Raw genomic sequence first — 15,488 nt, forward strand, 5'->3', positions numbered from 1 at the left:
CGCTGTGTTAGACCGCACTGCCTTCGAGGTGGCCCACATTCTTTTTCGTCAGAGACCGATACTACCCGCAAAGTGGGTGAGGTCCGCCTGTAGCAATATCGCATTAAAAATGGTACAGCAGCAGCCTTTCTATATGTCTCCCTTCACTGCTATTCTTCCCGTTGCGTCCGTTCCTCGCTATGATCCGTCGTTCGTGCAACGCAGGTGCTGCCGAGATGGTGACCAGAGCAGAAATCGCCGCAACGCCCCACGCCGAGCCGCTATTCGCAGAGCCCATACAGAACATAACGGTGCCTGTTGGACGAAAGGTGACCTTGTCTTGCGTCGTCGACAACCTCAACAACTACAGGGTGAGCTATTCTCTGCCTTGCGCCTGCCTTCCAATATTCTGAGCGTGCAAGGTCCATTAGGAATGGAGAGGCGATAAGAAGGCACGAAGCATGAAGCACTCGCCCGCTGTCGTAGCCTTGAACAAAGGGTGACAAATGAAAGAGAGGGAAATAATCATGCCATTAAGATGGGAATAAGAGGAGAGCGAATATAATAATAATAATAATAATAATAATAATAATAATAATAATAATAATAATAATAATAATAATAATAATAATAATAATAATAATAATGAGGAGGAGGAGGAGGAGGAGGAGGAGGAGGAGGAGGAGGAGGAGGAGGAGGAGGAGGAGGAGGGCGAATATGTTGAGGTCGATCCACAGTAATATAAACGTTTATAACGACCTCAGTGCTTGGTGAGTATATCATCGCTCTGTATACAAGCTAGACAATCCGTTTTAGACGAGACAACAGTGTCAAAGGCAAGCTGCGCGTATAGTTCTTTGCAAGTTTGTGCGTGATGGATGTCATATGCCAAAAAGGGTTAAAGTAACAGGAGTCCGTATACTGCTAACTTGACGAATTCTTTCTATTATGGGAAGGCGACTGGCATGCGCCGTGACCGATATCGATACGTTGTGAAGTCGAAATGGATAAATGTTGCATGGCTCACTTTGGAATAAGCTAGTGTAGGAAAAGGTTTCAACCTGCTTTTGTTAATTTTTCCGCTAAAGAAGCAAGAGTTAGCCGGTGCGACCGCCTCTGATTGCATAGTGAACACTGTTGCTTGTGCGCGCACGCATAACTTGTTATTCCTTTCCTCCAACATCTCCTTTTCCTCTCCGCCTACTTCCCCTTCCGTCAGTGAAGGGTAGCAAACCAGGTGCAACCTGGTTAACCTCCCTGCATTTTCGTTTCTCCCTCTCTCCGCCTTTCTTAGCAGAACTTACTTTGGGCCTATAATCTATCCATCTGTTTCACTAAACTTTTCCGCAATAACTCGTAAACCAGCACACCCGCACACTGTCGCCCTTCAGCCACATGTTGGGTGTCTGCGTGAAATTGTAAAAAGCATTCTTGGGTTTCGCGTGCCGAAACAACGATATTGTTACGGATCGATTGATACATGGATGAACGCGAGGTTTGGCAGAGTGATAGAGACGACGATGAGGTCGCTTGCACGTGGGCCGGATCAGACATCTTCTCTCGCCCTATCTTTCTTTGTAAATATTTTGTTAATATATATCATTCGCCTACATCGCGCCTCCATCACAATATGATTATGAAGCATGCCATAGGAGGGAGCTCCGGATCAATTTTGACCCCCTGGGGTTCTTTAATGTGCGCCCAATGCACGGTACACGGCCACTTTCGCATTTCGTCCCCACCGAAACGTGGCCGCCGTGGCACGGATTTCATCCCGCACCCTTGGTATTAGTAGTAGCGCAACGCCAAAGCCACTTTGCCACCATAGCAGGTGCGAGAAGTGTGGTAAGCTCCCTTGTGCTGTGCGCACTGCTGACAATGTGCGCGCCCCAGATACTTCCCGTGTTAGGGGTGATAACGTCTCGCACTTGACAAAGTTAATAGAACCACCCAGTACTTCTTTTAATACCGCCAATTCACGCTCATTAAGCGACCTGTATTCATATACAACACAGGGTTCCAAGGCTTGGTTGCTGTAAAGCAGCTAAGGGGAGTTCTTAAGGAAGGCCATAATTACTTAGAAAGCACGTCGAATAAAGCACACATAAAGATTACAACCTGATCGCCTTATCTAGCGGATGCACTTGAAGCAAACGCAAGACGCCTTCGTGACATTAGCACGTTCATTATATCGCACTAAGTCAACACTAAGGCAGCGCTTATTGTCTCGCTTGAACGTCGAGCGACAATGGCGAATGCTTTGGCAGGACCAGGACGCGCGACCGCGGTACGTTCGCAGCGCGTTAAAAACAACCACGCTTCTCACAGCTAATTCATCTGTCTACGGCAAGCAGCATCGCCTGCTGACACCACGACAGGGAGACGGCTGCATCTTGTTTGGATGCAACATCCGCTAAGCGGCTTACGAGCGGCCACAAAAGCCATGGCGTGCGAACGGATGCTCTCACGCACAAAGAACTGATCAGCATATATAAGCGGCGGGAGTTGCGCCGCCGAAAGCATCGCGTAAGCTCTTTATCAGTCTCGTGTGGCTGTCATTCGAACCAGAGCTGCGCTGTCCCTCGCTTTCTGCTCCCACCTCTTATCCGGGTAAAAAAGTTAGTTCGCGTGACGTTCGAGAGATAATCATGGCTGTCGCAGGCTCCCATTTGGGGCCGACCGTCTGGCTCCCGCATGTAACGCAACGGGCACGAATGGGTCGAGCTGCTGCTTTGGAGAAGCACCGCTTTTTGAACACGCGCGCAGAACGCAGCGCCCCACGAATGCGCAAATTGCGCAGACCAGTAGAAGAATTACAGAGGTAGAGAGGTAGATGCGGCGTCACGACATCCTGTCGTCCCTGCGGTCTTTAGCCATGTTTTTGTCGAGTGAACGCCATCTTCTTTTTTTCCTTATTTTTCCGTCAGTTCTCCGTTCACTGTTTTCCTCGTCGATCAGCTGAAACATAACAAAATGAAAACAATGTACTAAAAAGTGATGTCCCCTGAGTTTCGTTGCTTCGGAAATTCCCACCACTTGTATACCTCTTGAGGATCGCTTCTGTTACGTCGCGGATGATTAAATCCGTCATTAGACGGTTCCCGTTCAACAGAAAACAAGATACAATGCACGAATGTCCTAGCATTGCGAGCAGTGCACGTGGCGCCCGGGTACCTCCATCGCCTCTAACCGCAAAACAAGGAAGCAGGGAGCAATGACGTAATGTTGGTAGACTGAAGCAACGACACTTAATACGTAATACGAAGCCTTTGCTATCGATGCAGCAGCGTCGCTCAAGTAGACGGGTCTCTTTATTGCCAAGCACATCGTGACCGAAGCAAGACGTGTTTCCAAGGCAATCCCAGAAGCATTGCAGCCATGCCGCGTACTCAAAGAAAAAAGATAAGAGTAGACTAAGAGAACATTAAATCGTAATCTAAAGAGAAACGGGTTTCAGGACTTTGTTAGGATCAGTACATACAGCTCCTTGGTTGTTTTCACTTAGCATTTTAGGTCCTTCGCGTTGCTTGTAGGCGACGACGTTGACAGAGAATGCAACATGCCTAGAACGATGCCTACAGCAACTAGAATTTTAATGACATACAAATGTTCTGCATCATCAAAAGTGGACTTGTTTTGCTTTTTGTTTTCTGGCCTTCAATACTTTTCAGACACGTTTTCTTAAAACAACTTTCTCACAGAAGCGCCCTCTGTAAGATACGTTCTCAATTCAGCAACCGCATAACGTACTTTTTTAAAAGTGCGGAGAAATCCTAATCCAGAAGTCATAACAGAGCAACATTTCTACCCCGAGCATTCACTGAACTCAGGCAAAATACGAAAAAAAAGAACAATAAACGAATGAGAAAAACCAACTAATATTATTGGCGAAGGCACATTATATACGAAAACAAAAATGGGCAGGAGTAGCAAAGTATCACGGCAGGTAAAACGACGGTGAAATTACTTCTGGAAAACCGACGCCGGCGGTTGGAAGGACACGCTGATGGATGGGGAGGCGCTGCCTTTTTCCTCCGACGTGCTTCTTCGTTTCGCACCCGGGAAACGAGGAGATCCATAAATGCGAGGCCCGTATACGAATCGCCGATAGGACGCGCGCCCGTATAGACGAAGACAAATGCGACGTTGCGTGGCAGCGACGGCCGTGCGCGAACAGGATACACGCGCCGACGCACGCCACGAAAGTAGATGTGTTCCGTCACGCGCGCGCGTGCGTGCGTGAGTGCGTGCAAGGCACTTACGCGTTTTGTGCATGCGCGAGCGTACAGGTGCGCGAGGTCTGCGCAACACAGCACGGAACACAGAAAACCCGACTCAAAAATGTTTCGGGCTTTACGCCTTCCAACCACACACACACACACCCACCAAGGGATTACAATTTATCCACGCCCTCTGTTTCAAGGAAAACATTACGCTGCAATGTCGGAACTATCGAGAGTGAGAAAATAAGGGGGTGTGGTAGGGGGAGAGGAAGAAAGAGGCTTTTTCCGTGTTTGCACAGACACGTCAAATCTGACTTCCACCGTATAAAATAACTCCGTATGAAAAGCCAGTCACAGCTGAACGACTCATCTGAACGACCACCAGCCCACGAGCGGCTATCCACCAACCAGAAAGTGCATACGGGCTTGAAAGCGGCGACTCGGCTGAGTAGCGCAGGAATGGCCGCACCCTGCGACAGCGCCGTGCTTTCGACCCGACCGCGGTCCCGCCAAATCCTGCGCAAGCCGTTGCGGCCAGATTTCCGTCGGGCAACGGGGGACCCCGGGTGAGGAACGCGTCTCGAGGAGGCACGCGACGCGGCAATCTCGCTCGCGCGGCAACCCCGTCCCCTAACAGTTGGCGCGTGAAATGGTGTCGCCGGGACGAAGACTGTCCACGCTTCGATTATTGCGATTTGTAAACAGTCCGCGTGAATGCTACTGAGCCAGCATAGCTCTGCGCTTGTCTGCCAAGGACCTGCACGCAACACCCAAGGGCGTGGGGACTGCGAAATTCACAAAGGCATTTTGCTGATTTTACCCGGAAGCGGGACAGCCGCATTTCAATGCAGAAAGTGTGAGAGGCAGCTATTTCGAACACTCTATGAGTGCTCTCTCTGTCTCTATCTGTCTCTCTCTATCTCATTCTCCCTCTTCATTTCTTCTTTTCTTTATTTCTTTCCTGTTCATCTTCGTGTTCTTCTTTTCGCCGGAGCACAATAGTGTTCTAAGGGACATTGGAGGACTGAATCACTCTTCGAAAGCGATGTCCTTTCTGTTTATGTTATAGCCCGAATCATATTTAGTGTAAATTGCTGCAGAAGCTATGAAAATAGCGTACTTATGAACAATTATCATGCCGCTTGATTCACGGTTCACCTGCGTAGGAGGAGGAAGAGTAAATTTTAATGAAGAGAGAGGAGAGGTCGCGCCTAGATAGTGTGTCTCTAGACATGTGTAGATCCCTAAATTTGGTCCAGAGATGCCTTTGTTCGGTGCAGTTACGCAAGCTAACTTTCTCGCGTGGCTCCCGATGCCATAAATTTAGTCTCGCTACAAAATACGTTATGTGCGACATATGAGTTCAGGCGCTACAGCCCCTTATAGGGAGATTTGGGTGACTTTTTTTTTACGTTTCACGTGGACGTACATAGACTACATATACGGTGACAGCAAATCACACGTCAAACTTAGGCACCTATAAAGTGGCAAAGATTTATATACACTAGTAACTAGACACTGTATGGATAACGGCAGTAACTATTAATGCCCTTATATTGCATAAATGACATTTTAAAAATGAAGGAAAAGCAGAGAAATTGACCTGAGATGTGCCAGGTTTGCCTGGCCGCCATTGGTAGAAAGGGATAGAATACACGAAAAGTAAATAAAAGCCATATGAAGACAGTAAATCGTACGCAGTGGGAAGATTACGTACAGCACTGTTCACGCCTATCTCTTAGATTGCCGCAATTGATAATGTACGCACACAGATACCTTGCCCAACCGCCGCGGTGGCTTAGCGGCTACGGTGTTGCGCTGCTATGCATGAGGTCGCGAAATCAAATCCCGGCCGCGGCGGCCGCATTTCGATGGGGGCGAAATGCACCAGTGCCCGTGTCCTGTGCATTGGGGGCACGTTAAAGATCCCCTAGTAGCCAAAATTAATCCGGAGACTCCCATTATGGCCTGCCTCATAACCAAATCGTGGTTTTGCCACGCAAGACTCCAGAATTCAATTCAGATTCCTTGCCTCCTCGCAGGGTCCCGTGGGCAGACACAAAGAAAGCGGGCTGCCTCTTTGTATTCATGAGACCGCGGTGCACGAGGAGCCATGTTACTTGCAGCACGCAGCGAATGGCGCGCTACGCCACGGCGTCGTTCTCGACTCTCTCGCAATGCCGAGCGTAACCTATATATCTAAAGGCAGGCTCATCACAAACTGAAATTTTATGGTACTGGATAACAGATCACGTGTCTTACCCTTCCCTGGCCTGAACTTTTTCTTTTGCTCCCCTCGAGCCGAGACGCCGAAAACAAGACGGCATAAATCTCACCACGCCCCTCGGGGCACATCCTCAGACGCGACCTGCGTGGCTCCAAAGTGTTGTAATAATGGACCGACCCCAGCTCGAAGACGCTGTTCGCCCGCCGCCGTATGCGATGCGAAGACGCGACTAAGAGGCAGCGAGAGAGAGAGAGAGAAATAAAGAAGAAAACGGGCGTCAGTCGTTTTTTACAATCAAGGAATGAAGCAATGTCCTCCGTGTTCAACTTCTTTTAAGCGCGGAATTCTCGCCCCTTTAGCTGCCGCTGCTGTTCTTTTTGCGACTTGCGCGGCGATTGTGTCTCCGTCGTCTCTCTCTCTCCCGTTGGAAGGAGAGAAGGAGGGGGGTGGCGAGCAAGGTCTCGGCTGACGTGCACACGCGCCGCTCGTAATATATGTGGGCATTTGCCCGAGATCGTTTTTCAAAAACCCGGTATCCTCCGCTCTTTGACGGTTGTTGATCCCATGAGAAAACTGAGCGGGCGCCTCGCTTTTGAGTGAAGAGCGTGATATGTATAGTGTATGAGCAGCCGGCTGTAGCGCGAGCAAGTTACGGGTAACAGGGTAAGCACTCCGCCCTTGTTTCGCCTTGTTCTGTTGATACTGCTCTCCAGCTCAGCTGCTTTTCTTTTTGTCCGCTTCTATTCGGTTAGCTTGTCTCGAGCAAAATTTACCGCCAACACTCTGTCGAAGAAGAGAGGGCCACAGAATTTTTGAGAGCTTGGTTCTAGATCCCACATGCGTATAAACAGGATGTTGTCGGCATGTTCCCTGGGTTACTTAAGTTTTTTTTTTCGCTTTATTAATCACCTCTTCGCGCCACATCCCACGCCTTGAGTTGGTTTGCGTTGTTGATACGCTGGCCTCCTTTTTTTACGCTCAACACAAAGTTGTGTAGTCTGTTACAGCGAACTTAGGGCGTGCTCCAAGTCTCCAACGTCATTCACAGTGTCCAAAGCCGCACAGAAAAGTTCTGAACGGTCAAGCAACGACAGCTCACTACAGTGAGTAAGCTGCGGTGTGCGCAACTGAATGTAAGGGAATTTGCACAAATCACATCTTATCTCGCCTTGCACACAAATAATAAGTTAGAAGACATGTGATTAACGTACACGAATGTTAGTCGCGAATGGATTCGTACGAAAAAGTACAGACAAGAATAATGTCACTATCAACTATTTTAGTTTAGTTTACACCAACACAATGTTCACAATTCAACAAGCGCTTGCGCAGTTCTGACAACTTTACGGATATGCGGATGCCCTTGTTGTGTGTGAACTGTTTCTAGGCGATATTCAAAGCATAATCAAATAGTTGCTGGTGATCGGCCTTTGTCTTGTTCGTCCTTTTAATTCTGTACATGTGTTTCTTCACGCATAACTTTCACGTAGCGACGTTTCACCAACTATCCCAACAAGAAATCATTAAGGCGAAAGCCTTAAGTGGCTCATAGCCCCAATGGTCTGGAAAACGCGGCGTGTGCTACAGAGCCATGTGAGCTTGCCTCTCGCAGACACGTGCTTGTGCCACTGTTCGCGCGTTCGTCGTCTTCTTCCACAGCTGGCTCCGATACCGCTCATCATGCCAGGAAAGGGCTCAGTTAATTAAGATAGAGTTAATCCACTCACTCAAATCCACGACCTTCAGTTGCAGTCGAACCCTCTAGCTTTTGTGTAAGTCGAACGCACGACCTTTGGTGTTAGGGCGTGGTTAATTAAGGCAGCGTCAATTAAGGCACTCGAACCCACGACCTTTGGTGGCAGAAAACAAGTTATAAGAAGTAACAATGCACTCGAACGAGAATGTCAAGTGATTTAATGAATGTCTCTTGAGCACGCAGGCTTTCTCCTTCACCCTCTTTGGCGTATGCTAACGTAACTGTCTAAGGCTCATGAAACTAACACACTCGAAGCTTTACTAAAATTATTTTCGCTTTGCTCTCGATGTTAAACATGAAACTGTTGAATTTTTAGAAATTGTAGAACATCTTTCTCTGACTGTAGTTTCGCAGTAATGTGACCTTAAATTGCAGTAAAGAAAGATTGGATTATTTGTCCTTTAACCTGAATTGTAGATTTGAAAAACAATATGTCGCGTGAACAGTAAGAAAGAGAATATTTCTCTGATACGCGACTCTTGGCTGCACATTATATGCGCGCCGCGATAATCTCTGACTCTGACCTGAAATACTCTTGCTGCGCACCGGTAATCACACACTATAACGAGTATGCTGTACAGCATAGCTGCCAGAAAAAGCTAATTATGTTCTTTATGATTACATGGCAGCGATTATGTCTTACTGCGAGACAGACAGGAGTGAAGAACATGAGTTTAAAACGCAAGATAAGCATGCTCAAGCACAGCTTTTTGTACAGACCGCATCTGTGGCAGTGCCACTGCTGGTCCGCGTGGAGGCGTCCAATAGATGGAGTAGAAAAGGATAAATGGCAAGGCGAGGACGTTAACCAGGACTGAGCCTGGTTGGCTACCCTAGGCTGGGGGAAGAAAAAAGTAGAGCGAAAGATTAAGAGAAGGAGAGAAAGTCCAGTGTTTATGTGTGCTGGAGTAGAAGACGTAATGAAAGCACTGTGGTGCAGACGGTCGCTCAGTACGGTTGCCTTGGGGAATCGCAGTAGCAACACTGTGGCCTTCTGCAGCCGAGATGTGCGAGAACAAGGTCCCGATGCCTTGCTCAATGAGAAATCAGGCATGCACAGTAAAACAAGCGCACGCTTTGCGCTACCATATGGACACTTCGTGACACGTTCTTTAACGGTGATCGTTGTCATCGTTAAAGAAGGTGCCATGAAGTGTGACTGTCCCCGTTACAGTGTGGAAAGAAAAGTGCTCGTGACTGCGCGCTTGAAAAACTAAATGGTCATCCAATCCTTGGCGGAGGAAAGCGTCCTGGGACACTGTTCCAGATCTAGTTCAGCACTCAAGCTCTGAAATGCACTGCGTCAATACTAAGAACTTATGAATTGTGTGGCCAACTCTGAAAGTTGTAACGCGATGCATCGCGTTAAAGTGGTTATTTTTCTCGCTCTACTTTTTAACTATTCTCTCATTCTATCACGTTTTATTCGCTTTACCGCTTAAGGCAGGGTGGTTGACTAGGCGACGTCGAATTTATTACTGTACACGTGGGGAGAGAAGTGGGGGTGAGAGAGGAAGATTATGACAAAGGCCTGATTTCATACGCGCATTAGACAAGGCACTCCGTTTCTAAAGCTGGGCCGACAGGTCTGTCACGTTCAAGTACTTTACAAGAGTCCTCGTGGCTTTCTGGGCTGATGAGCTGTAAGCTGAGGAGCTTTCTATGTTGCGCTGTACCAGTTTTAGAATGCAACATAACTCGCCCAATCCTCAACCCTACTGTGGGGCCATATTTGCAAGACATTTGCTTCGGTAAATGGCTCTAATTCAGCCACCTAAATTCATATAGCGGCCCCAGGCCAGCTTCATAGCTTCCTCCAAGGCTTGTGGGGGAAAAAACGATTTACCAGCCGACCAAAAAAACGTTGCGACCATAACCATATCGACTTGGCTCTTACTCGACTGCGGATTAATATGTGAATTCTACCCAACATGACAGAGTCGTTGACTCCGCAGGTGGCCTGGATGTTCGTGGAGAAGTTCACGCTGCTGACACTCGCCAAGCACGTGATCACGCACAACTCCCGCTTCAAGGTGACGCACAACGACCACCGCACCTGGCACCTGCACATCCACGACGTGCAAGAGCGTGACCGGGGCGCCTACATGTGCCAGATAAACACGTCGCCCATGAAGTCCCAGGTCGGATACCTCAACGTAGTGGGTTAGTGCGTCTTTCGACCTGCCTAAACAGGGTGGTTCTTGTTAGACCATACAGATTTTTTATAAAATTGCTGGAAGTGCAGCGAACGTGATGTATGTCCAGATGAACTCCTAGGCGAAGTGGACATACTTTGGCGTCAATAACGTCAGCATCAGCAGACTAATTCGCTAAACAGTATTTCAACTAACCTTTTGATCAGTGCCCCGAGGGCAGTAATTTACATGGCAGATGTATAGGCAGGCACATTTTAATACACCCCCAGTTTCTTATTCTTGAAAATGGGACCCAATTCGTAATATTCATCATCGAATTTCAAAGCTCAATCGAGTCGATATCGAAACCGAGCGCGTCCCGCTGCTTCGTCTGACAAAAACGCCTCGTAAAGAAGTGTGCGACGAAGTTTGAATGCAAGCATGTCGCGGGAAATACTGACATGCCACACAGCAGCACATGTTGGCCACGAGAAAAAAAAGAGTGCTACCGCGAAAGAGTCGAACTCACAAGAATCGATATGCGACTCCACACATCAAAAAGCAACAGCTGCGTCGTAAGTTCTGGGCAGTGTTTTCGATTAATCGTTTAGAGCTGTGTTCGACAAAAAAAGTTGCAGGGCCGGGTATTTGTGACCTGCCAGGTCACGTCCGTGTCCACAGCCGGCAGTCGGTGTAGAGCATTAAGCAGGCACCACATTTCTCATTTGTATTCGGAGTAGCATCGCAAAGTTTCATATTTCCGGGAAGCTTTGTATGCGACCCCTGTGGACACCATCAGCCTGAACATAACGTCGTATCTATAAGAAGCTACGCTTACAGTGAACACAGCGTGACAGAGATTTTCAAAGTGGCTCTCTTGCAGTGCCGCCCAAAATCGACAACAACCTGACGAGCGACAGCACGGAAGTGGCTGAAGGCGGCGACGTGGCGCTGCGCTGCATCGCGAACGGGACACCGGAACCGGATATCACGTGGCGCAGAGAGGACGCCCAGCACATCGCGCTCGAGGCATCTAGGAAAGGTCAGAGATGCCTCGCGTGACGAGAGATGAGAGAACGCTTAGGCCCTTCGGAGATGTTTAACCATCCTCGCTCCGTTCGCTGCTGCTTCGACCGGAACCAAAGCGCGCAAACTTTGCTCCCCTGAAACCCGGGGTGTGCCCCAGGTGTTAACCGCCACGCTGTCGCCTTATTCAGCCGTTTTGGCGTTCTGAGCCAATCAGGGCTGACAAGTTGAAGTCGACAATACGCCGGAATTCGACGATTTCCAGAACAGCACTACCGGTCAGCGTTTGCTAGACAACCAGTAAAAGCGGCTTAGCTGACCACAGTGTGTTCGTCATGCTCTAGCATAGACGAAGGCAATAAAGTAGAAGCGAGCATTACGTCACGCAGCCAGCCTTGGCAAACCGATCCTTTGTGAAGCCATTCCCTTCTATATTTCCCTCGAAAGGTCGGGCCTTATTCGGCTAAATATGAATACCTGTTGTTGTGTGAGAATCGCGACCATGGCGATAACGGCATGCTAAAAACAAAGCGAGCAAAATCAAAAGAACGAAGAAAGAGAAAAAGACTAACAAGGACCGTTACCGCTCATCTTTTTATTTCATTGGGCACATTTGTTTCATGTATGTTACATCTTGCAAATAAGCCTACCATAGGGACGTTTATTATGTAATATGCCAGAATGCTCCACGTATTGACTCCTCGTATCTGTGTCTGTCGCTTTAAGTTTCTTGTGTCTGAAAGCAAGTTCTACTGGCGTAGACGGAATGCGCACACTTCGAGTTCAAGGAACCGTCTCAGTCGTCAAGACAACTTGAAATTATGCGGGCGAACTAACTGAAAATACTACGCCATAGTATCATATCCCGACGACCTTCCTAATTAGTACGCAAAGCAGACGTTGTAACGAAAGGCTACAGGTAACTTATCTGAAGAAAGCTTTCATACGACATTTAGTGCATTTTTTCTTGCTTCACACGCTTAATAACAGCGCAAAAAATAAGGCTATACAGAAGTTCGCTAAAATGTCCTGGTGAGAGGCAGTGTCAGCAGTCCTTCCTTCTTTTTTCCTTCTTTCTTTCTGTCCTTTTGAGCTGTGCGCCTGGTGGATATTCCAGTAGAACATAAGGGAAGTACTGGCAGCACTGTGGACATAGTACGAACTTCAAGATGCAAGACTATCCTTTGCAAAGCTGGAGAATAATAAAAAGAAATGCTGCGATGTTTGTGTATGAAATGGTCCCACTTTTCAACAATAGACAAGTCCGGGACCTCTTTACGTTCTCGGTGTGTGCATTGTGACAAACTTGCCCCGTCTATTTTGCGTTTTACTGTAGCCAAATATGCATCACCAACTGGCGCAAAGTTCTACTCCTATAAAGCGATAAGCTTATTCTGTATGACTACAGTTCTCTTAACGATCGTGTAATCCTGTCTGATCTACAGTATTGTATGTGAAAGACACTTGGCTGAACATCACGAAGGTATCCCGCCTGCACATGAGTGCCTACCTGTGCATCGCCTCCAACGGTGTGGTGCCTTCTGTCAGCAAGCGGATCATCCTCGAAGTCAGCTGTGAGTACGGTCAATGAGTATGGAAAAAAAGGTATCTATATAGAGTACCCTTGATATCCGTTTAAAGTGTTTGAAAGTTATTAGCTTTAGTAAAAGAAAGGCTGAGACAGTTGTTGTAGAGTCGACAAGAGCCCAACAAAAGCGTATCGAGTGGGTTTGTCAGACGACAATTTAGGTGCCGAGATCACGTAAATGAGAATAGGTCGAAATGAGTCAGCTCACCTGCATGTGGGAGGCTGACTCATCCTAACTTGCTCAGCAAGGACTTCGGCCCTATAGAAAGGATATTTGACGTTAAGTTTCTGTATATATAATTTAATTACAATTAGCCTCATTTAAACAATGCCAGCCTTCAAGTTTTCACTGGGAAATAGTAACGAAGTCTCGTTCATTTAATCACAATCAGGTTGCATTGTGGATCCAGGCCTCTATCTCGATGTGCCAGTGTAGGATTCGTCCAAACCAAATCCCACGAAGATGTTTTACTCGTTAAGTCCGTACGACAGTTTCAGATCAAAAAACTGTGTTCCGTAATATCTTACATCGTTATACAGAATGACTACCTATTTCATCGCCAGAAAGCGCAAATGAAAGCTACTACACTGACAAAAGAAGAAAAAAAAGAAAGAAAAAGCCGTACTACGTGGGACCAACGCTGGACTGGTAGCTTATTCAAACACAAATGTTCGCCTCGCAGTCGGAAACACTAATAAATGGAGGAAAATCGAACATGCACTTCGAACGTGCTCTGTATCGAAGCCTTCCCTCGTGAAATCAATGTAGCATCTGCTTCTTTCTCTGTCCTTTTGTTCAGTTGCGCTGCCAGCATGTTCCGTGACGTTTTCCATTACACGTGCCATACATTCTGTTGTCCCCAGAATCTTTGAAACGCAGAGTTTTGAGTTGCAGTAGGATAAGCCGCATGTTGGTGCTTCTCACTGATGGCCTTTCGAAAAAACATGACAAGCGTGTTTTGGAGCCAACGACCTTTGCTGTAAGCACGAACCATGGGGTTAAGCAGATCGATACTTTCAATACCAAGCGCTATTGTAAGAGAAATTAAGCTAAACTAGCCATTCTTAATGTGTTCTCGTGGGGGGCAGTGGCCCCGTCAAGCTGCTAAACGTGGCACCCTCTTATGCTGCTGCTCGCTTTTTTTTTCTTTGATGAAGGAAAGTAGACTCGATATAGCTTGAAATGAAACGTGGAGAAGAGCGTCACTGCCACGCCAAAATAACGATGCTTCAGTATGCACTTTGCCTATGTCTCTTTAGTCGCGCCCATGATCTGGATCCCGAATCAGCTCGTCGGCGCGAGCATCGACTCGGACGTGACCCTGGACTGCAACCTGGAGTCGCACCCAAGATCGGTCACCTACTGGACCCATGGCGCGGACCGCATGATACACCAGAACGTCAAGTATTCTGTGGTCACCATGCAGCACGCCATGTACAAGGTTCGCATGCAACTCGTCGTACACCGGCTCAAGCCAGACGACTACGGGGAGTACCACTGCGTCGCCAAGAACACGCTCGGAGAGACCAAAGGCACGGTCAATCTCTACGGTGAGTGACGATGGCAATTAACAGCTGTTTCTTCACAGAATTCGCAATGGCCATTCGACCCGATTTTCTCACCTATCCACCCACAGAGTTATCCACAAAGCTTTATTTGAAACGATGTATAGAGCTCGTCGGAAAATTTCGCTCCTGAGTACTATCTGCAATTGCTACGACGTGCAAGGGGACGTGAACAAGGGATTACACATTACAGTTACAACGCTCAACTCAGGCCGCATCTGCGTGCCGTCTGCTGTGTCGTTGTTCTAGTGTTACTCTGCACTTAATGGTAGCAGGAAGCGAACCAGCATGCTGAAAAATGAACAAAAAAAATGCTCACCTTCAGAACTTCTTTAAAGCCCAGCGAAAGTACGGGACACAAGAAGTGACAGGACAAGAAGCTTACTCGTAACTGAAAGGATTTATTGTAGAGGCCTCACATATATACCCCAAAAAAAGGGTGATCGCGCAAGCGCAGCAAAACGGGGTAACAATAAAAAATGATAGCCGCAGGTTACTCTCCAAAATACCATAAAGCAAACCGACCATGTACACGTGTTAACAAAAAAAAAGAAGTGTACTTATCGTGCAGCAAGACAAGGGTGTCTGACGCAGGCACCTCCCCTTTTTTTTGTCTAATGTGATAGGCCTCTGTTAATTCTCAGATAAACCGGTTATTTCTTGTGAAAACAACGTCCGCTTCATTAAACATGTGATGGCACGCGCACTCTCTATGATGGACAGTCAGATGCGACCCACAATATGACTTCAATTACGACTGGTGCTCTCTTAGACGCACGTCGATGAAGGGGCTAGATTGACCCACATACATCTTGCCACTGCGAAACTGAATCATGTAAAGAATGCCTGACACACAGACGTTTCACAAGCTTTTCACAAACTTTTACTGTGTTTAATAGAGCATTCAGTGAGATTTGTATGAATATGAGAACAAATATGCTGAAGTTGATTTTTCGCTGAAAAGAAAGCGCCAACTTTTTACCTTGCG

The 15,488-nt window shown here is 47.4% G+C and overlaps 1 protein-coding gene across 5 annotated transcripts in view; it reads right to left on the reverse strand.

Annotated features, from left to right (window-relative positions):
• Nucleotides 1-14,887, reverse strand: part of LOC135909324 (lachesin-like) — a 441,203-nt gene extending 426,316 nt beyond the window's left edge. For 2 of the 5 annotated variants that reach the window (XM_065441270.1, XM_065441264.1), the window contains exons 1-3: nt 14,820-14,887; nt 13,143-13,193; nt 12,857-12,918 (exon numbers count right to left, since the gene is read on the reverse strand). In XM_065441270.1, the coding sequence (XP_065297342.1) occupies nt 12,857-12,918; nt 13,143-13,148 (68 nt within the window). In that variant the 5' untranslated portion in view covers nt 13,149-13,193; nt 14,820-14,887. Of the gene's footprint in view, nt 1-12,856; nt 12,919-13,142; nt 13,194-14,819 lie in introns of those variants that run through there. The other 3 variants (XM_070531662.1, XM_065441296.1, XM_065441278.1) reach the window with 3 other exon arrangements.
• Nucleotides 14,888-15,488: the final 601 nt, after the last annotated feature.

The sequence above is a fragment of the Dermacentor albipictus genome, chromosome 1, assembly GCF_038994185.2.
Source record: "Dermacentor albipictus isolate Rhodes 1998 colony chromosome 1, USDA_Dalb.pri_finalv2, whole genome shotgun sequence".
NCBI classification, from domain to species: domain Eukaryota; kingdom Metazoa; phylum Arthropoda; class Arachnida; order Ixodida; family Ixodidae; genus Dermacentor; species Dermacentor albipictus.